The sequence below is a fragment of the Ahaetulla prasina genome, chromosome 1 (assembly GCF_028640845.1).
Source record: "Ahaetulla prasina isolate Xishuangbanna chromosome 1, ASM2864084v1, whole genome shotgun sequence".
Classification (NCBI taxonomy): domain Eukaryota; kingdom Metazoa; phylum Chordata; class Lepidosauria; order Squamata; family Colubridae; genus Ahaetulla; species Ahaetulla prasina.
This window is the reverse complement of record NC_080539.1, coordinates 184550128-184572722: the sequence shown is the minus strand read 5'-3', so window position 1 is coordinate 184572722 and position 22595 is coordinate 184550128. Positions and strand designations below refer to the sequence as shown.

The window sequence follows — 22595 nt, the reverse complement described above, 5'->3', positions numbered from 1 at the left end:
GGGACTTCATTTTTTAAACTAGAAAAGTAAGATGTTTTTATAGTATAAATAGAACACAATGCCAGGGATGGAGACAAGAGGTTCTAAATGTAAATAGGTGTTTAACCAACTAGATTTTCTGTCTCATTATGGATCTTTCATTTAAAGTAGATAATAGAGAAATATTGTATATTACTAGACATTATATTACTAGTCATTTCTGTTGTTCATAGGATTATATTACTAGTCATTTCTGTTGTTCATAGGAATGGCTGTCTCAATATCTTGTGTAGTTAAAACAGTAATCCAAACAGTCATGAAGGGTAAATTGATTAATTAATTCCTACTGCATGGTGAGATTTAGGTTTCCTTAATCCCATGTTAAAAAGATGCACATCTGTTTACTCATATATATGTAGACTTAGAATAAACCAGTTAGAACATAGGATTGAGAATGACTTGTTTTTATTTCACTAGCCTCTAGCTATTGATTCCTACATTGATCGTAGCACAGAAGAGAAGGAACTGAAGAAAAAATTAGAAGAATTGACAAGCAGCATAACTGAAAAAGCTGTTTCTACTGATGAAGAAAATGCAGGAAAGAAGAATGAAGAATCCAAACCAGAAATGGATTCATCCAATGATGACCTTCCTCCTGATGCGAAGAAGGTATTGTCCTCTGTTTCATATGGTGGTCTTTATTCTCCTTTGAACAAAGCTCTGTTCAGGCAACCACCATGTAATGTGACCTATTTTCCTGTTAAATCCTATTCTTTGACACCTCATCGACAAAGGCATCTATCTATGTGTTCAGTGAGAATGTGTGGACCAAAAAAGCATGAGGATTCCATTTCAACTTTAAAAAGATAACATTAGGATTTGAAAAGACATATAGCTGTATTATGGTGAAGGGTTTTTTTTTTTTTGATGCAGATATTCTTGCTGAACATGGGGCTTTCTTTGTAGATTAGATCTCACAAGCTTAACTTTGAGGAATAGGGCTCAACCGTATTGTGTCTATGGTTGATGTTAAGCCTTTTTGTAATGTGTTCAAGTTTTTGTGTTTTGCTTGTAGAATAACCAGCTTGCTTTGATTGTATAATTCAGCTAACTGGCAATCTCAGTGTGGACTATTTATGATGTTACTAACAACAATTGAAAAATTCCATTTAATTTTTATTTGTTATAATAAATTTTATTAAAAGTTTTTAAAAACATAAAAATTAACACAAACTAATGCAAAATAGAACAAAGAGAGAAAAGAAAAACAAGAAAACAAAAATGCAGAAAGAATAAAAGGAAAAAGAAATAAGTTTCCAAGTTCCTCTGCTACAAATATATGTTTGATTACAAATTATATCTTTGCTATGATTATAAAAAAAAACCTCCTTTTTTCTGTTATCCACTTTTTTCAGCCATTAAAACCACAAGTCATAAGTGCATTTTTTCTGCAAATAGTCTATAAGGGGTTTTCATTCAATCATAGATGTAGATAATGTCTTCTTCTATCAAAGGAAGTTAATTTAACCATCTTTGCAAACTCCATCAACTTAACCAACTTAATCAACTTAACCAATCCATTGTGGCTAGACCTTTCTACTTTTGAGCATATAATCATCTTGCTTCAGTTGTCATATTAGAAACAAAGTTTCATGATTTTTTCTAGTTGCCTGTCCATTAGTCTCCAAAGCAAAGTCTGTTTTCAGTGGAATGTTAATTTTTAAAGCTTCTGAATTTATATATGTATTTGTATCAAAAAAAAGTTAGGCTTTTTTACATGTCCATCAAACATAATAAAATTTTCCTTCACGTTCACATTTCTAGCAAAGATTCAAAGCACCTTCAAAGGTTATAGCACAATGTACATTTCAAATCTTTCAGTCATATATTTTCCATTGTTCCATTTATATATTTTTTTTTTTTTTTTTTTTTTTTTATTGAAAGAGTTTTAAAAAAAACAAAAACATTTTCCCCCTTTTTTCCCCCTCCCTCCCAAAAAAAAAAAAAACAAAACATCCCCCTCCCTCCCCCACCCCCGGCTTCCCGGGTCAATCACAAGGTAAAGTCCAATCCAAATAACCACATCCAAAGCTTTTCGTCTCCCAACCCCCTCCCCATTACATAAAATAACTTTCTAATTATTCAAAGGCAATCTGATATTTCTTAATCTGATATCTGTTTTGTAGATAATCAATCCATTTTTCCATTCAATTAAATATCTTTCCTGCGTATTGTCTTTTAAAAGCGCTGAGATTTTAGCCATCTCAGCCAAATTAATAACTTTCAATATCCATTCTTCTATTGTAGGTATCTCTTCTTTCTTCCAGTATTGTCCAATCAACAGTCTTGCTGCTGTTATTAAGTTCAAAATCAATTTAGTCTCAATCCCTGTACAATCCATTATAATTCCCAAAAGGAAAAATTGTGGCAGGAACTTTATCTTCTTCTTCAGTACATTTTGAATAATCCACCAAATTCTTATCCAAAAGACCTTAATTTTCTTGCAAGTCCACCAAATATGAAAATATGTAGCATCATCACAATCACACCTCCAACATTTCGCTTGGATATTAGGATACATACATGATAATTTTTTGGGATCTAAATGCCATCTATAAAACATCTTATAAAAATTTTCCTTAAATTCTGTGCTTGTGTAAACTTAACATTTCTAACCCAAATTTTCTCCCATGTTTCCAACATTATTGGTTCCTGAATATTCTGTGCCCATTTTATCATACAATCCTTTACCAAATCCTTTTCCGAATCTATTTCAAGCAACACATTATACAATCTCTTTATATGCTCCTGGGTCTGATTTCTAATTTGCTTTATTAAATTTTCCTCCTTTGCATTATACCAATTTTTGATCTTCTTTCCATCTAGCACTTATTTGCCCATATTGAAACCAAGTATAATTCCTCCCTTCTTCATTTAATACCTGTAATGATTTTAATTGCAATCTACCTCCTTCAGCATACAAAAGTTCTTTATATGTAATCATTTCCTGTTTCTGTTCTATATTTATATTCTCTATTGCATGTCTAGGGCTCGCCCATATAGGAATCTTATAATCTAATTTATAGGAATATTTATTCCAGACCAAAAGAGCACTTCTCAACACATGATTCTTAAAAGCCCTATCCACTTTTTCCATAAAATAAGTACGCATGCCATCCATATAACAAGTCATAACCTTCTATATTCAAAATTCTTTCCTCTGTTAAGTTAAACCAGTCACTTATTACTGAAAGGGTTACTGCTTCATAATATAGTTTAAAGTTAGGCATTCTTAAACCACCTCTTTCCCGTGAATCCTGTATTATTTTCATTTTAACCTCGCCTTTTTACCCTGCCATATAAATTTATTAATCCCACTCTGCCAATCTTCCAAATTTTTATCCTTTTTAATTATAGGTATCATCTGGAACAGAAACAAAAATCTAGGTAACACATTCATTTTAATAGCCGCAATCCTTCCCAATAGGGATAACTGCAATTTCTTCCAGCCATTCATATCATTCTGAACTTTTTGCCATAGCAAGTCATAATTATTCTTATAAAGTTTCTTGTTCGATGAGCTAATATAGACCCTAAATATTTAACCTTTTTACTACCTCAAATCCTGTCATTTCCTCTAGTTTTTGTTTCTGTTGTATAGACATATTTTTAATTATCACTTTTGTTTTTTTCTGATTTATTTTAAATCCTGATACCTTTCCATATTTATCAATTACTTCCAACAAAAATCTACTTGAATTTATAGGATTCATTAACGTAACCACTACATCATCTGCAAAAGCTCTAACTTTGTACTCATATTGTCTAATCTTAATTCCTCTATTTTCATTAATTCTCGTATTTTATCTAATAATGGTTCCAGAGTCAAAACAAACAATAATGGTGATAAGGGACATCCCTGTCTTGTTCCTTCGCAATCTTAATAACTTCTGTCAAACTACCATTTACTATAATCTGTGCTGTTTGCTCTCCATAAATCGCTTTAATTATTCTAATAAAACAGTCTCCAAATTGCATTTTCTCTATTAATTTAAATAAAAAATCCCAATGCAATCGATCAAAGGCTTTCTCTGCATCCAAAAAGATAAGTGCCGCTGAAGTATTCTTCTTTTCCAAATATTGCAATATATTAATAATCTGTCTAACATTATTCCTCATCTGCCTCCCTTTTATAAAACCAGATTGATCAGTATGAATTCTTTGTTGTAAAACTAACATTAATCTATTTGCTATTATTTTTACAAAAATCTTATAATCATTATTTAAAAGTGAAATCGGCCTATAGTTACCAGGTTTAGAGCAGTCTTGCTCCTCTTCGGTATCAGTGAAATAAAAGATGTTTTCCATGACGGGGTATTCCACTCCTAATTGTATCTGATTAAATAATTCTTTAAGTGGGCCTAATATTTCATCCTGTGTTTTTTATAATAAGTTGCTGTAAGACCATCTGTACCAGGGTTTTCCCATTTTAATTGTTTAATTGCCTCCACTATTTCTCCAGTAGCTATCGGCCGTTCAGCTCCTCCTCTGTTCTAATGTTAGAATATTCACCTTATAATCTTTCAAATAATCATAAATGTCCCTATCCAATATTTTGTCTTTTGCATATAGTGCAGTATAAAATTCTGAGAATGCCTTTTAATTTTATCCTGTTGATATGTCTCTTTACCTTTATATTCTATTTTTTGTATGACACGTGCTTTCTGTTTCTTCCTTAAATTATATGCCAACCATCTCCCAGGTTTATTTGCATTACAAAAGGTATTATGTTTAGCATATTGTATATTCGTTGCCACCTGGTCTGCCATTAACATATTAAATTGACTCTGTAATATTTTTATAGCCTCTTTAAGTTTATGATCTTGTGGGTTTTGAATTAATAACTGTTGCTTCCTTTGAATTTCTTCTTCCAAATATCTACGCTGCTTTTGTTTATTATTCCTTTGCCTGTTGTCCAAATAAATCAATATCCTCTAATAAACGCTTTGCTCGCTTCCCACACAGTTCCTATAGGTGTCCCTTTGTACATATTAAAATCAAAAAATTCTTTTAACTGTTTCTTACAATAAGTTACATTATCCTCATATCTAAACAGATTTTCATTCAACCTCCATGTTCTACCACCTTTTTTCCCTTGTAATAATTCCATCCATACTGGGCTATGGTCAGTTAAACACCTCGAAAATATCTTCGTTTTCTTCACCCTAGAAAGCAAGTCATTAGAAATTAAAATAAAATCAATGCGTGAAAAAGATTGATGCCTATCAGAAAAAAGTAAAATCTCTCTCATCTGGATTCCGTAACCTCCATATATCTCTAAACTCAAAGTCTTCCATCATTTCAAAAAGGATTTTGGTAATTTTGCATGTATAGGTATCTTCTTGGAGGAGTTCTCTTATCCTTCTTGTATCAATTACTCCATTCCAGTCTCCTAATAAAATAAACGAACTATAATCCCAGAGGGTCAACCTCTCATGTAACATTTTGTAAAACTTTTCTTGTTGCTGATTAGGTGCATAAATACCTATCAACAAAGTCTTTTGCATCTATCACCAGTTCAATAGCAATAAATCTTCCTTGAATATCTGCCTCAATTAGCTTAGCTGGTATATCCTTCCTGATATATACAACAATTCCATGCTTCTTTTCCAAAGCTGATGCAACAAAATGGTTACCCAATTTTGAATTAATTAAATATTTTTGGTCTGATAATTTTATATGTGTCTCTTGCAAACAAATCACATCATTTTTAAATTGTTTCAAGTAGTGAAATATTTTCCTTCTTTTCTGAGCTGAATTCAAGCCATTAACATTCCATGACAAGATTCTATTTGCCATTACTGGCCTCCTGAAGCTTTGAAGCAGACAACGGAAGCTCCTCCTCCGGTATCTTCCGTCTAGCTCCTCCCACAGCTTCCATAATGGGATCCTGACTTTTACTTTGAGACTGTTGCTCTTCTTTACGCTTAAGGGCTCCTCTTGTCACCCTTTGCTCTTGTGGTTCCTCTAATACTGGCAGCAATAAAGGCTCTTGGGTCACCACGCCTTCTTGAGTCTCTTGAAGTTTTCTATCACTTCTATTTCGACTTTCAAAACTGTAGAAAGAAAATCCTTTGCCTTTAAAACCGTGTCAATTCTATATCTCCTTCCTTGATAGAATAGTGTCAGTCCAACTGGCACCTCCCATCTGAATTGAATCTGATGTTTTTTAAGTTCTTGTGTAAAAAGCAATTTCCTTCCTGTCTCTTAACATCTTTGAAGGAATCTCTTTCAACACCTTCAACTCCTGTTCTCCAATTTTTAAAGTTGTCTGATATGAAACTTGCAGAATTTGATTTCTCATAGTCCTTTTCACAAAATAAACCACAATGTCCCGAGGAAGCTTTCTCTGTCTTGCAATCCAAGAATTAACTCTATATATTTTATCAATTTGGTAAGCTACCTCTTGGGGTCCGCTTCAATAAATTCAGCCAATGCTTCTGATATAATTTTTCTTAAGTCTTCTCACGCTCTTCTTGCATACCACAATTCTAAGAGCTCCTTCCATAAGTTTATATTGTAATATCACAACCTGATCTTCATTTTGATCCACTTTTTCTGAACACCTTTCATTTCATCTTCTAAATACTTATTTGACTGAGAGATCTGTTGCATTTCCACTTCCAATCCTTCAATTTTTTACTCAGTCCTTGAACTGCCATAAGAATATCTTCTTATTTTTGCATTAAAATTCTCCATCATCTCTTTTGCCTATCTTCAGAAAGTTTTAATTGTTCTTTCAATATTTCCTCAAGACTTGGTTCAGATCCCTTCTTCCAGAAGGCTTTAAAGGTTTAGCTGCCATTCTGTCTTCAAAAGAATCAGGAATTCAAACTTAATAACTCTCCTTCCCTCCTTTCAGTATAAAAAACTCCGTTTGTAACAATCCACAAATAACGCTGCTTCATCGTACTAAAAATTTTACTTTCACTTTTAGACGCCATTTTAAAAGTCAATTAATCAAAGACAAAGAAAGGTTTCAAATTTCAAAAGGAGTCGGTACTTGCCGTGCTGATTCTACATCAAAGTTCGAACGCTTGTGAAATTCCGTCTGCTTGGAATATCAATCAATTTAATAAGTTCTCTAGAGCAGAAGCAACATTCCTCTCCTTTTCCTGATAAAAACAGGGCGTGCTGAAGTTGGAAGGAGTGGAATTCGGTGGGGTCATAAATCCAGGAAAATTCGCTCTTAAGAGCAAACCCCCTGTCAGACCTGCCACTCTTCCACAATTCTGATAACCTCTTTCACCCAGAGATTATGCTAAGCTCAGTGAACAGTGATTTATTTTCTGTTTCACTGACTTTTACAATCTTCTAACACGGAGTGCTCTGTTTGAGCACCCAGCAGGAGGGTGACGTCACTGGAGCCTCCATTTATATATTCTGAATTTATATATGTATTTGTATCAAAAAAAAGTTAGGCTTTTTTACATGTCCATCAAACATAATAAAATTTTCCTTCACGTTCACATTTCTAGCAAAGATTCAAAGCACCTTCAAAGGTTATAGCACAATGTACATTTCAAATCTTTCAGTCATATATTTTCCATTGTTCCATTTATATATTTTGACTAAAGTTTTTAGCCCATTTTTATCATACATTCTTTCATTTATTTTTCTTAGTATTTATCCCATAATCTGAAAATGAACTGCCTGGCATAATGATTTTTATCTACATTCACCTTAGCTTTGTCATATAATAAATATTCTTGCCATCCAAATCTTAAATCATGTCCTTAACTCGAATAACCTTCTATTTCTTAATTCACACTCCTTTATCCAAACAAAACATCAGAGAGCAAAATATAGTTTCTAATCTGTTAGACCCACTTTTCCTTTGTATCTGTATGCATGTAACTTTATATTTAATTTGGGTTTTCCCACCCACCATACAAATTTCCCCAATAGTGACAATTATAATCGGTCCCATCTTGACATATATTTTTTAACTTTATTCAGTGCTTAATATAGTTATTTTGAAATAACATGCAGTTTATATTTGTGATAGTAATATTCAGATATTTTATGTTCTAAATCTTAAAAATCCATTTTATTAATTTCGTTTAATATTTTATCTTCATATTTTTGTTAACTTCTTTGGCTTTGGTTTATTAATTTTGATACCAACTAATGCCCCAAATTCTTCTAGCTTTTTCATTAAAAGTTCAATTCCTTTTAAAGAGTCTTCCAAAATTCATCCCCAAGAGTTCTCTTATGACTCTTTACATCTTTATGCCTATAATCCTCTCATTTGTGTCTGTTCAATATTTCAAGAACTAAAATACTGTTTTGAAAACTTTCTTGTATCTGTTCTTAATTTTTTGTAAATAATTCTTAAATCTAAATCACTCTTGTTGGGTTGTTGGTTGTTTTTGTAATCTCTTAAGAAGTTTAACTTTGCTGTAGAAGAACTATTATTTCTTCATCTGTAATTAATTACTTCTTGAAATGAAGTAATTTCTTCATTTAGTAAGAAGTGGGGAAAAGCAAGATTTTAATGTCCATTTCTGCTCTAATGGAGTGATAGGTTTCCCAGCATCTCAGCTCCTGGAATGGCTGCAAAATCTTTTCCATTTCTTCAGTTAGCTCTGAAGAAACTACCATCTGTAGCACACATAATTTATCTCATCTTTGATTCAGGAAGATTGCACTGGGTAAAATACACATTCTAGCCAGAGTTCACAGCTGTGGCTGCTGTCTAGGCAGCAGCCCACTATAATTCCCCATTAGAAATTCCAAAAATCCATTTTATTTTAATCACCATGTATACAATATAGTTTGTAAATCTAATTCTTGTGTTCCATTGATACATAACAAACAAAATTTAACATTGGGAAATCCATTATCTTGCTCTTTACTTTGCAAAATTTAATAGCAGCCAAGAATACTCGGGATGTCTTTTCAATTATTCCCCTTTGCTTCTTTATCTGTGAAATTGCTCATTCATTGCAGTCCAAGAGTGGAACTTCAAAACACACTTCTTTCATCCCAGTTAACTTTCCGGAATCAAAATGAACAGGATTGTGTAAAAACAAAGCAATAATGAATACATAGTAAGCATAATTTCTGCATTATGCTTACTGTAGCATATCTTATTTTTTCCACTTCGGCCATATTATTCTTACATATTTCTTTATATTTTATTTTCAATGTTTTCATCTAGTTAATATCACAGTATATCCTAAATCTTCTCTCTTACCATTAATGTAACAATTAAAATTCCATTCTAATTTTAAAAACTTACATTTTTTAATCATTTCATTTTCTTTCTTTTTTTTTATTAAAAAGTTTTACAAAATTTTTTACCCATACATCCCCTTCTCCTCCCACCAACCCTCATCCTTTCCCCTCCCCCCTTCACCCAATCCCCCCCCCCCCCCGAATTCCCAGAGCAATATACAGGGTATAACATCTAATAATCATAAGCTAGAATACACAAACTATCCGTAAATTCCCAACCATCCCCTAGATCCTCAACTCCCCTTCCCCATAGTAAAGGAAAAAAAAGAGAAAAAAGAAAATATACAGTACATTCTATTTATTCATAGGCTATTTGATAGTTCTTAATCCAATATTTGTTTTAAAAATAGTCGAGCCATCTTCTCCTTTCCAATATGCATCTTTCTTGTGAATAGTCTTTCTGGTACGCTGAAATTTCTGCCATCTCCAGTAAGTTCACTGCTTTTAGCGTCTAGTCTTCAATGATAAGCAAATATTCCATCTTCCAATATTGCGCTGCCAGTAATCTAGCTACTAATATTTAATTTAAAATCAATTTACGCCCTTAAACGTTATCTTCTTCTTCAAAGTATTTTGTATCATCCACCAAATTTATATATCCACCATATATAATAATAAATAGTATCAGCCCAACCAGATCTCCATTTAAACTATAAATTCAAATGCGTATACGCCAGTGTTTAGAATCTAGATACCATCTCTAAGACATTTTACAAAATTTTCCTCTTAAATTTTTAATTTATATAAATTTAATATTTAACCCAATCCCCTTTTATCATACAATCCTTAACTAATTCCATTTCTTATTCTATTTTTATCACCTTATATAACCCCTCAGTTTTTATCCAGAATAACTTAATTTTTAACAAATCCACCATATATAATCAAATATCATTGCATTTAAATTCCAGATACCATCTATAAAACATTTTATAAAACTTAACTAGTTCCATTCCTTATTCTATATTTATCAACACCTTATGTTCCCAAAATCAATTTTTAACCTATTTTCTAACAGATCCACCACTTATAATCAAATAACATTACTACAAATTCTTCTTCAAGATTTAAACACATACACAGTACTTTTTAAATATATTCAAAAATTTCAGTTATGATTTACCCTTTCCCATAAAAGGAAACTCTTTTTGCTTGATATTGCTGCTTCTTTACTCTTCGTTCTTTTCGTTTAATATCTATTTGAGTCAATCTTTGCTCATTTGTATTACTGTGTATTTTTTATCTGGCTGTGAACCACCCTGAGTCCTTCGGGAGAAGGGCGGTATAAAAATTTAAATAATAAATAATAAATAAATAAATTTAAATCCCCTACTTTTCCAGTGTTTCTTCTTCAGCAATTGCCATCCCAACTTTAAGTTGTGTGTGCTTTACTTCCTTCTCCCACTTTTTTCCAGTCTCTACTTCACTTCCTATCTTAGTTTCTAGCAGTGGTGGACTTCCAGCCTTTAATACGTTAGTATAAAAATCTCTTGCTTTAAAAACTGTGTTAAGACGATATTTTCTTCCTTTATAATTTACTGTTAGTCCAGCTGGAACATCCCATCTAAACTGCATGGGAACTCCTTTCTAGATCTTAACATTTTAGGAGGAATTTCTTTGAACACTAATATCTCTTGTCCTGATATTTGAATTTTATTTTTATAAGATACTTGTAAAATTTCATTCCAAATCCTCCTAGCTGTAAAGTAGATAACAACATCTCTGGTAACTGTCTCTGTCTGGCAACCCAGGAGTTAACATGATAATTTTTTTTCGATTTGAGTTACAAATTCTGCTGGTTGTTCTCCAAATATATGTGCAAAAGCATCTGCAAAAATAACTTTTAGATTCTCGTGCTTATTTTCTTTGAGACCTCTCACTCTCAGGGCAAATTCTAAGTTTATTTAATTTTCTTATTTCTCCTCTTCTTTTATCTTTTCTGCTCCAATTATTCCTTTATTCTTTACAATCAAAATGATCTTCTCAATTATTAATTATTATCCCAATTCAGCAACAGTCAAATCCAAATATAAGACTATCTTCCAGAAGAGAAGTAAAATAACTACCAGTCCACTCCTTAATTTTTCACATGGTATTCAATTTCCAGCTGTTATTTCTTCTCTTTTGTCTATTTTAATAGAATGGTACAAAACTTTTTCTTTCCTCCAGCAGATGGCACTCTTCGTTTCTAATCCTACAAAGCCAACTCTTTTATCCATTTATTTATCAAAATGTCCAAAAAATTTCCCAAAGTTCTCTTATGAATTTTTTTTTCTTCCGAAAATCATATTCTTTCCTTTTAGCAATCTCTGCTTTTTCTAATTTTCCAAATCCAAAGCTTTCTCTTAGCTTCTTTATATCACAATCCACGCCTTCTCTTTGTGTGTGTGTGTGTGTGTGTGTGTGTGTGTGTGTGTGTGTGTGTGTGTGTGTGTGTTTTCCCTAATATAAATTGGCATTTATCTCACCCAATTCTAGCACTCTATCCAATCCCCACTCCTGTGCAATTCTTCGGTCCGGTTGTCCCAGCTTCAAGACGGTCACCATAAGATGGCCGCCGCCCCGCTGCCACTTCGGGAGAGCTGTTTCTGTTCTAGCGAGGAAATTGCCAATTCCTCACGGTCCATGAAACACCTCTCCTTTCTTCACCGTCCCTGGAAGACGGCTATGGCTCAAAAGGCTCCCGGTAGTGGTTCATGCAGCTGGATTTTGTGTGGCTGATCAGAGCCCGCTATTTTCCAGTCCATTCCCGCTGCAATGTCAACCAGTATGCTCTTGAGTTCTAATGGTTTTTCATCCTATTGCTGATGTTTCTAATTAACAGCTTTAGCATGTAGAAATTGGTCTTGACTTAGGCTATCTATCTCCATCTAGGAAAGGTTATTGTCTGCCCTGCCACTAGGTAGAAGAAACATTTTTCTTCTACGAGATATTTTACATTGCACCTCTGTCTTGTGGAAAGATGGTAATAAATTTGTTGTTTTTAAATGCATAAATCCATTAGAACAGGGGTGTCAAACTCAATTTCATTGAGGGCCACATCAGGGCTGTGGTTGACCTCAGGGGGCCTGGTTGTTATAGCGGACTAGGTGGGTGTGGCCAGTTTGAAGCTACTCCCCAAACTGCTGGCATGTTCCCTCTTTGCATTAGATAGACCAGGCCGAAGCCACACTGGCCCATTGTTTCCTTTTCACATTGGGTAGACTGGACCAAAGCCACACTGGCCCGATGTTTTCTCTTTGAATTGGATAGACTGGGCTGAAGCAACGTGGGTAGACCAGGCTGAAGTAACACAGGCTGGCTCCTTACATTTCCTTACATTTTCTAGGACAGCCCCGGGCTGGATCCGACCACATTGCGGGCTTGAGTTTGACACCCCTGCCTTAGAAGATAAAGCAGCTGCACAGCACTCACATCATTGCTGCATTCCAGCTCTTTAAGACTCTTGAAGTAGAGGAAAGGGGGGAAATACGTCAGGCAATCCAAAATGCTAATCTGAATTTACTTCAGAGTCTTTAGTGACCTCTTCAGCTCATCTGACTTATTTCCAAATTACAGAGATGATTAACAAGTCTGTCTGTACTAGCAGTTCATTAATACTCTCTTTAACTTCTCTCTGATTTGTCTTATGCTCAAGATTATGGCCAGTCTTGTCAAGGATGTGACATTCATTCATTCAGACATCTTACATTTGTGACATAACATTGCTCCACATTAACTTAAAGGAATTCTGAAAACATTTGTGTGATTATTGTATTGTGACTTTTGCATCTTCCCTTAGTTCATTAATCATGCTTTATTCCCATTGCAGTTGTAAACTGATGTGAATATGGACAGTGAAAGAGAAAAGGCAATCATTTTGGAGCATTGAATAAAAAGCCAACAACTATGCTGGCAGTTAAGGCTTTCAGCAGCAACTGTTACAGTCTATATAGTCTTCTCAGTAATTACAGTCTTACAATAGACACAGATTTCAACAACTTATTAACTTTGATCATTCATCCCAGTAGAGGCTCTGCACATTGCAAAAGCAAGATGGACTTCACTATCTTTATCTTTGTTTCTGTCACCTTCAAAGGACTTTGTTTGTGAACGGGCGGGCTGTAGCCCTGAAACGTGTTCTATGAGAACTAGACATGAAAAGGTTCTGAAGAATGGATATAAACTGTTCTGGCCTTCCTGAATTCACCCAGAATCTCAAAATATGGAAAGAAGGCAAAGCAGCTAGAAAACAGTGATTAAGCCAGGCTCATCAATCTATTAATGATTATACCAAGTGCATTGTTAAACTACTGCCGCCTGACTGACTATATTACAAAATAATATATAGAAGCCTAATGGAGATATATAGAACAAAGCAAATTCTAAAACATGATTTTTAAAAAATCAGCAAACTAAATGAACGTAAAAGTGAAGGTAGTATGCTTCAAATAAGACACTCTGACTTGAATTCCCTTGTTTGAAGATACCTTAAATTTTACTTTATTGGCACATATTTAGTAAATGCTTCCTTTCCATTTCCTGTAGTTTGGTTTTCATTGCTTTCTGGACACATCAATTTATTCATTTATCAACATGTCTTTGTGAACTTTAGCTCTTCCACTTGCCTCATGAGCACAGAGACTACAGCCAGAAGGAAAATCATTGAGAGTAGCAGAAAGGCTGCCACATCCTTTGGACAATGGTAACAAATGCTAAACTTTCCAATTCTTAAACAGAAAACCTACGATCTTCAAAGCTATATGTCTAGCATATTAGTATGTCAGGTTCTGTGTATGTATGTACACAAACATAGAAGAGTATTTCCTTTCTAGCTCCAGGGGTATAGTAATCCCATGACCGTCATACTGTTCTACTATGCACTGACATAACTATCTTTGTGCATTTTATTCACGTGGCATTTCCCAATCTTCTGCCTTGGTCTAGTGACCAGCTGTGTTCAGCCATCCTCCTAATCATTTTCTTGTTCTTGCACTGGGGAACTACCTGAGGACTGGAAAAGAGCTGATGTGGTTTCCAAAAAAGAGAAAAAACAGATGCAAGAGACTACAGACCAGTCAGCCTGCCATCAATACTTGGGAAGATCCTGGAAAAGATAATTAAAAAAACAGATCTCCAAACATCTAGAAGCAAGAAAGTTATAACCAGAAGCCAACATGGGCTTGCCAAAAACAGATCATGCCAAACAAATCTTATTTCATTCTTCGACAAAGTGACTAATTGTGGACCAGCAATATGCTATGGAGATAATATATTTGGATTTCAGCAAGGCATTCAACAAAGTAGACCACAGCCTACTTCTTGGTAAGCTAGAAAAATGTGGGATAGACAGCATTACCACCAGATGGATTTGTAACTGGCTGACAAACCGTACTCAATGAGTAGTCCTTAATGATACTACATCTACATATAATGTAGCAGTGGGATATCACAAAGTTCTGTTTTAGACCCAGTACTCTTCATTATCTTCATAAACGACTTAGATGAGGGAATAGAAGGGTAATTCATCAAATTTGCAGATGATACTAGACACTAGGGTGGACTAGAAGACCTTCAAGATCTCTTCCAACTCTATTATTCTGTATTCTTACCATCTTTCCATTCCAATACAAAGTCCCAAGAACAGGAGGTCAACAGCACTGCCAATTTCCACAGGTTCTTTTCATTCCAAAGTAAATATTAAAAACTTAAATTTGCTAATATTGGCTAGTATTATTGTACAAAATACCAATAAATACTATCTTCCAAGATGTGAGACAATTACTTTAAAATGTTGCAGAGTAGCAGAGGATGCCTTTGACCAATGATCATTATTTGCAATTGATGTTTCATAACCTAAATTGGCTATAATTTGGATCATAATAACATTTAAATCCTTTTCATAAAAGTAAAGCCACACTAAGAGTTATCTTGTAGTATAGATGCAAAGCATCTGTCAGTTCAGTGTTCCTATTGATCATTGAAGGAATGTGATTCTTAAAAAGCTAGCTGGACCAGACACAACAAGTTACCTTCACTGAATCATCAGCCACAAGTTAGAGCACAGTGAACCCCATCAGAAATCACATCAAGACTGAAGAGCACAAGTTTATGCTGAACCCAAGAAGCCATCCTTGCCATAAATTGTGGGTTGGCTGGTTTGTTTTTTTGTAAAAAAACCTTAAATTGAAAGAGGTGCGTGTGTGTGTTTCAATCTGATCACAGTTCACATTCTGATACATGGTTTCCTGAAATAAGGACGAGTAATAACATGCAGATTTGCACACTGGTAACACTGAAACTGGAGTGATGAGTGCTCCTGTACTGCTTTTGGAGAGAAGGGAGAGTTTGTCTCTGACATGAGCTGGTCAGAGTGGATGGTGTCAGCATTCCTTCAAATGACTGTTTTCTGGGTTATATAAGAAGGAAGCAGGCAGTTAAGACCCCCTAAGTTTTAGCAAAGTACCATTTTTTTCTCCTGAAGATAAAGTTAGGCCTGTTATCGTGTCCATGGTGGTCACTTTTTGCAAACACTGTCCATAATTAGAAAAGACCCACCCAGAGGTTTAGCAGCTTGGAGGAGCCTATAAATCCCATACATAAATAAAGGTGTATTCTCTATGAAGGAGACTCCATATATCTAAAATATTGTTCTTTATTGCTATGAGGATTTAAATGTGTTGCAGAAGAATAGGTAACAAATAATACTTAAGGCTTATTTAATAATAATAATAGTAATAATAATGATGATGATGATGATGATTATGATGATCGACTAGTGATATGTGATACGAAATCCAGCATAGTTATCTCGTTTGCTATGTATACTATCATTTTGTGTAAATAAAATAATAATAATAGAGATAAAGGGTCTTTTTAGAAATATACCACACAAACCATGACCCATTGGCTCTTCCTTTAAGAGTAATTATTTACCTACCTTCATGCGTCCTCCCCAATCCTCACTGTGCTCCTTAAGATTATCACACACCCTCCCCAATCCATACTGCAACCCCGCATGCCAGTGGTGGGTTTCAATTTTTTTTACTACCGGTTCTGTGGGTGTGGCTTGGTGGGCGTGGCAGGGGAAGGATACTGTTAAATCTTCATTCCCACCCCACTTCAGGGGAAGGTTACTGCAAAAATCCCCATTTCCTCCTGATCAGCTGGGAATTGGGAGGCAGAGAATAGATGGGGGCGGGGCCAGTCACAATTCTTACTACCGATTCTCTGAACTACTCAAAATTTCCACTACTGGTTCTCCAGAACTGGTCAGAACCTGCTGAAACCCACCTCTGCCGCCTGCCCATGTTGGCACCGCCCTTGCACGTCCATTCTCCTGTGTACTCTTCCCAATCCACACAGCACTGCTCAGCAGCCTCCCAAATCCACACAGCACCTGCCATGAAGTCTCTTGCACCCCATGCAACCTCCCTGACCCAATGTAGCATTTTCCCTCCCCCATTACTCTCCCCAACTTAAGTGGCACCTCTTGTACAACCAACCTATGTGCCACCTCCCACTCATCCCCTCCCTCCCTCCCCCACTTGAAGCCATTTACTGCTTGCCACCATGGGACTTTTGACTTACTGCCAATTTCCCCGTTGACTTCCATTATAGGAAGCTGACAAGGAGCATTGGAAATGACAATCACATGTTTGTGGCTGCATGGCAGCACTGAAGTGACCACAATTTCACAATTTTGTGAAATATCAATCCCATAAACATGGATCATGGATTTTAGAATCATTCTTTAATTTGGCAGTTTTAAGCCAACTTGTTGCCCCATTTTGCACAATTGAAGGTTACAACAAGCAGACACAAAAGTTTTAGTAGTATATGCATTTATGTTACTCTGTCACGGTGCATAAAATGAACTCCATATATAACAATGTGCATCTTAGGATGGTATTTGATTTCAGCAAACCCTTTGATGTTATATTTATTCTGCTAACTTGCCAGCATTTATTGTAACATTCCAGTTTATTGATTCCTGTTGGCATTTGCCCATTAATCTACAAACTAGGAACTTGATGTATGTTTCAAATCTGAAAATGGATACATATTTAGCCTGAGAGATTATGGAGCTTGTAACTTTGACATTTCAACAATCACAATCATTAAATATAAAATAGATGGAGAAGGTAAGTATTACCATAACCCCTTTTCAAAGGCAGTCAGTCTCCTAAACCAGTGTGTGTACCCTAGAGCTTTGGTAATATTGTACATTGACTAAAGAAGAGTGCTTAGTATCTCAGTCTTCAGTCCTTAGTATCTCAGGCAATGGAATCAACAGAGTCTGAGCTGAAGAAGCAACAATATGATGTAACAGAAGACAGCCTCCTATGTCTCATTCTTCAGTGAAAATTCTATTCCTGATAGAACAAGTTTTGATGTAACCATGTTACCTGTTTTGTAACTAACTACAGAAGCTAGATTTGGATTTAGAGTTATACATTTTCTTAATTAAAATACAAGAATATACAAAAGGTAGATGTATATATGGAAGATGAGATATTTTTTTTGACCTTTACGTTGATTTACATCACATATGGTCAAATTCTATACAAATAGAATGAGACTATTGCCCTATACATTGTAAGCCGCCCTGAGTCTTCGGAGAAGGGCGGGGTATAAATGTAAACAAAAAAAAAAAAATTGGGGCAAATATGGTTTCTCTATTACTGTCTCTACAGGTAGTGCTCAACCTACAACCATAATTGGGACTGGATTTCTGGTCATAAGTTGAGAACCCATGTGATTGGACCCATTGTTGTTGTTTTTGCAGCAGTTGTTAAGTAAATCACAGTCTTTAAGTGAATCTGTGGTTGTAAGTGTAAACCCATTCTTCTGAATGGGAGGATTTTGCCAGAAACTGGGGAAAAACTTCACAAATTGCAGTCACATGACCACTACAGCCAGTTGTAAAGGCAAGCCAATTGCCAAACAACCAAAATGCAGTAATGTGATCACAGGCAGGGTACAGCATGACATTTTACAATGGCTAGAAGTGCTTCACACACATGTTCTGGGCCCGTCTTAATTTCAAATGATTGTTAAGTGACCAGTCATAAGTTATAAATAGTTCACCAATAGCAGTACATTTATTTTTGCTATCCACCTTGACATGTACTGATGGATCATAATGTCTTCTACTTCAGTATCCTCCCCAATGATCCTTTCCACTTGTTTTGATTGCTTATTTTCAATATCTAGTTGCCAAGTGGTGAGAGGATGGTCCCTACTTATTTAAACAAACTGGCTATCAAGATCACCAGATGATCTATGACCAGAGTGTCAAACTCTATTTCATTGAGGGCTGCATCAGGGTTGTGTTTGACCGGGGGTGGGGGGCATGGCCAGAGGGTGTGGCAGCTTGTGTCGGGGGCGCCTATGGCGGCCCGAGTGCTCTGCAAATGAAAATGGTCTCCCAAACTCCATTTTCAGCTGTGATGGCTTCTGCAACCCTCTGCTAGTGAAAATGGAGCTTGGTAGGGCCACCAGCAGCTCTTGTGAACTTTTGGCTGTGAATGCCTCCTGCAGCCTTCTGTCAGTGAAAACAGAGCTTGGAAGTGCTGCCTGCGGCCTCCCAGACTCCGTTTTTACTGGCACAGGGACCACGAGCCGGTCCTTTGCTGTTTCCAGGGCAGCCCCACAGTCCAGATATAAGCACCCTGCGAGCCAGAGCCAGCCCCTGGACCTTGAGTTTGACACCCCTGATCTATGATTTCAATGCCCTTAAAAATAAATTGCACATACAAAACCAGATAAAAGCAAGATCTGCTGCCCAGTCTTAATTCTGATGGGGTCATAGGTTGTAGGCAAGATCATTCCCCTTAATTGTCTTCTTTAACAAGGCTTACTTTTCCTGTCAAGTTGGCAGGAGCATAGGTTTGATATGAAATGCCCTCTGAGCAGAAAGCTTTTCATGTAATGAATCATCACATGGTGCATTAAGTGAGTTGTTCTGAAAAGCATTTTCACAAAACAATGGTGATTTTGTTGGTCCAGAAAAAAATATCTTCTTATTCCAAAGATTAATCTGCTGGAACTGTTCCAGCCCAGTTCAAAAGAAAGGCAAGGCAAGGTACAGATCATATCTATACTTCTATACTTCTCTTCCACCAACTACATATTCATGGCACTTTCTAAATGTGTAATAAGATGAATTTGAATTTGGGGGAAATGCTTGATTTTAAATAGCCAGAAACTATTTAAATTGTAATGCTGTTACTCAAAATATTAAGACAAATACATGATACTACCTTATGAAATAAAATGTCGTATTTTATACCAATACTTACACAAATACAATTCTTCAATGTTAAGTTTAAAGTCTAAATGTGTTATACGTGGAATGTGTGAATTCTCGTATACTTTCCCAGTTCCATTCCCACCCATGGACATCTCTTTCCTGAGACCATATGGCTTTTCCAAGAGCAGATTGACCCAAATAAAATGTACCGTACTAAATAGGATGGTCACCATGAACAGTCCCTTCATATCTTCTGCTTCTGAGGCAAAAAGTGCTTCTCACATATAAGCCATTATCCTAATGAGAGCTTTTCACTTGCACTTTGAGGTAGTGCCTTTGTCCCTGCTTTATTCTGAGAAGCATTATCCAGGATCAATGTATTATCTGGGTGTTACTTTTCCTCAGGTTAAGAGTCCTCCATGGATAATGAACCCTTTAATTAAAGCAATGGCACACCTTCCTGCTTCCCATTTTCTCTAATTCTACCATTTCCCTTCTGCTGCACACAAAGTAACTAGTTGAGCATAAAACCTGGAGGTCACCAGCCAGGGCTTTTTGTGGCATTACAGCCAAAGTACTTGAGATCCATTAACAACAATGTAGAAATCCTTGAATATCTTCTTGAAAGGATGAAGATGTTGGATGATGATTCTATCTTCTTTGGAGCTTGAGAAATAGGAAGCAGGTACCTCAAATCTAGGAAGTATTAGAAAGAAATGTATGAAAGCACAATTCTGTGTCTTCATGATCCCACAAGTTGTCACTGAAGTTACAACTGATACAACTAATAACGAATAAGTTGTAAGTATTAGATCAGCACATTTGGAGAACTGGAGGGAAAAATATTGCCCCCTCCCCAGAATAGATTGTTACAACAATAAGGACTGTTGGGTTGTGCAAACTACTTTCACCTTAAAAGTTTGAAAGTTTGTCATGAGAAAGTATCATACAGGAATCGTGTGCACCCCAAATCAATATACTGTTGAATGAAGACCTCTTCGTTGAAAGTATGAACTGTATAAGAACTGTTCAAGTACAGTTCAGTCAATAGGGTTTTTTTTACTTCACAGTCTAAGACAGAGTGGATCAAAATTATCCAATTGGCTTCCATGCCTAAGGGAGGACTGGAACCTAGGTTTCCCCACTCCTAATTCAATACCTTATCTACTGCATCAAAATGTTCTCTCATATATGTATCAAATCCATAAAATTAAGCATGTGGAAAAAAAGGAAGCCAGCTAATTTATGGTGGCCAATTTGTCAGGAAATTTCAATCTTTTGAATTTATTAAGTTGGCTTATTCAAACAATTCTCAACATTTATCCTGTGCAACATAGATATAATAAAGTTGTCTATCACATAGGTTTCTTACCAGATTTTCTGGGATATGTAAATGATTGCAATGTAGGATGAGTTGGGATTCACACTTGCCACAAGATTCAATTCAGTTCCTAATACAGCAACTTGAAAAATACCCTGCTTCACTTCAAAGCAATTTGGTAGCCACCCAAATCTTAGTTGGAAATCAAAAATTACGTATCCTATTTCTGCTAACTAAAAATTAACAAACGATTATAAGCTTTTTTCCTGTTTGATAGAATTTGATCATACTCAAAGGCATATTAGCTCCTAAAGAAAAGTAATGTTTCTGAGATATCAGAGAAATTAATAGTATACTGAAATATAAATCTTATTTGTTTTGAAAAGAGAACTATTAATAACTGTTCTTTGTGAGTACTCAGGCATATACTTATAGGGTATGACTTTTTAAAGTTTCAGATGATAAAAGTACAGATCATTTAATGCAAATACTGTGGTTACAATGTGGGAATGTCTTCCAAACCAGTGTGCGTAATCACATGACGTAAATGAAATGGAATAATATTTAGATCTCAGCTGGACTTCACCCAGTTTGCTTTGGCTCTGCTGATTTTTCAGGTGCTACTTCCAATATGACACTCAAATGAGAAGTGTGAGGCACAGATCTGAAAAAGGTGTAACCCCCCTTTATTTTACACTTCTGTATAATTATTACAAAAAAGACAGTTGTATAGAGGAGATTTTCTTTTTTAAAACGTAAACTTTCTAAAATCCAATTGGCAGTAGGGTCATACCTGCAATAGAACTAGTGTGCAATGACAGGGGCAGTAATTTGAACAGCTTAACATTTTTTCTGAACAAAATCTTATGAAGATGTCACAAATTCTGTTACAGTTCTCAATATTCCTGCTCTGAACTAGCAAAGGGCATTTAGTCTCAAACAAATCATATCAACATCCGTGTTTCATAGCACTTGATTGGGCAATCCTCATTAAACTATTCACTATCATCTGTTTAGTCACATAGACACACACACACACTTTTTTAAAAAAAATATGACAAGTTGATGAGGAAATCCTCTACACAATATGGAGGGTGGCTCAGATTGCCTATGGTTTAACAAAGCAAAGTGCAATTCAAAGAAAGACAGGTTCTTTCATCAACAGTGAAGCATTGTCACAGTTGGGGGGAACAGCCTGTTCTGAATAGGATTTGGTTCCTTCTGAAAGCTGAGGACTATCGTTTGGAACTATCTTCTGAATCAAACATAGTTCATGGATGTTCAAATGGGTATTGCAGCTAGAAATATTTTTATAGCTTTGGTTAAATGCCTGATATATTTCTTTCTGAAGAAAATAACCTGGTCAAATTCTTAATCAACTTCCATTTAGATGAATGAATTATCCACAATTTCTTTGCTCTAATGGGCAGGTTTAGAAATCAGAGAACATTTTGCAGAATGTCTTTCAGGAGGGTAGAATCTCTTAAAGCACTGCTGTCCCAGCAGAAAACCTGTTATGTATTTGTAAACCAAAGTTTACCAATCCATCAAGCTAATAGGACCCCAAATGCAGTTCAGTACTTACCTCCCCATTTGTTTAAATATTTTAAAGCAAATACCTCTATTCCCAAACTAGATATGGGGAAGGCAGTTACCGTGTTGCAGTCTGACATTAAAACATTTCTGGGTTGTTGTTTTTAAAAAATAGTTTTAATGATAGCATTTGTAATAGCCTGATAAACCAACCATCCAGAAATATTT

General features: G+C 35.4%; 1 protein-coding gene across 9 annotated transcripts in view; it reads left to right on the top strand.

Annotated features, from left to right (window-relative positions):
* MLPH (melanophilin) overlaps window positions 1-22595 on the top strand; it is a 135687-nt gene that overhangs the window by 93512 nt on the left and 19580 nt on the right. For all 9 annotated transcript variants that reach the window (XM_058184814.1, XM_058184805.1, XM_058184788.1 and 6 more), the window contains one exon: window positions 457-648. In XM_058184814.1, the coding sequence (XP_058040797.1) occupies window positions 457-648 (192 nt within the window). The remainder of the gene's footprint in view (window positions 1-456; window positions 649-22595) is intronic.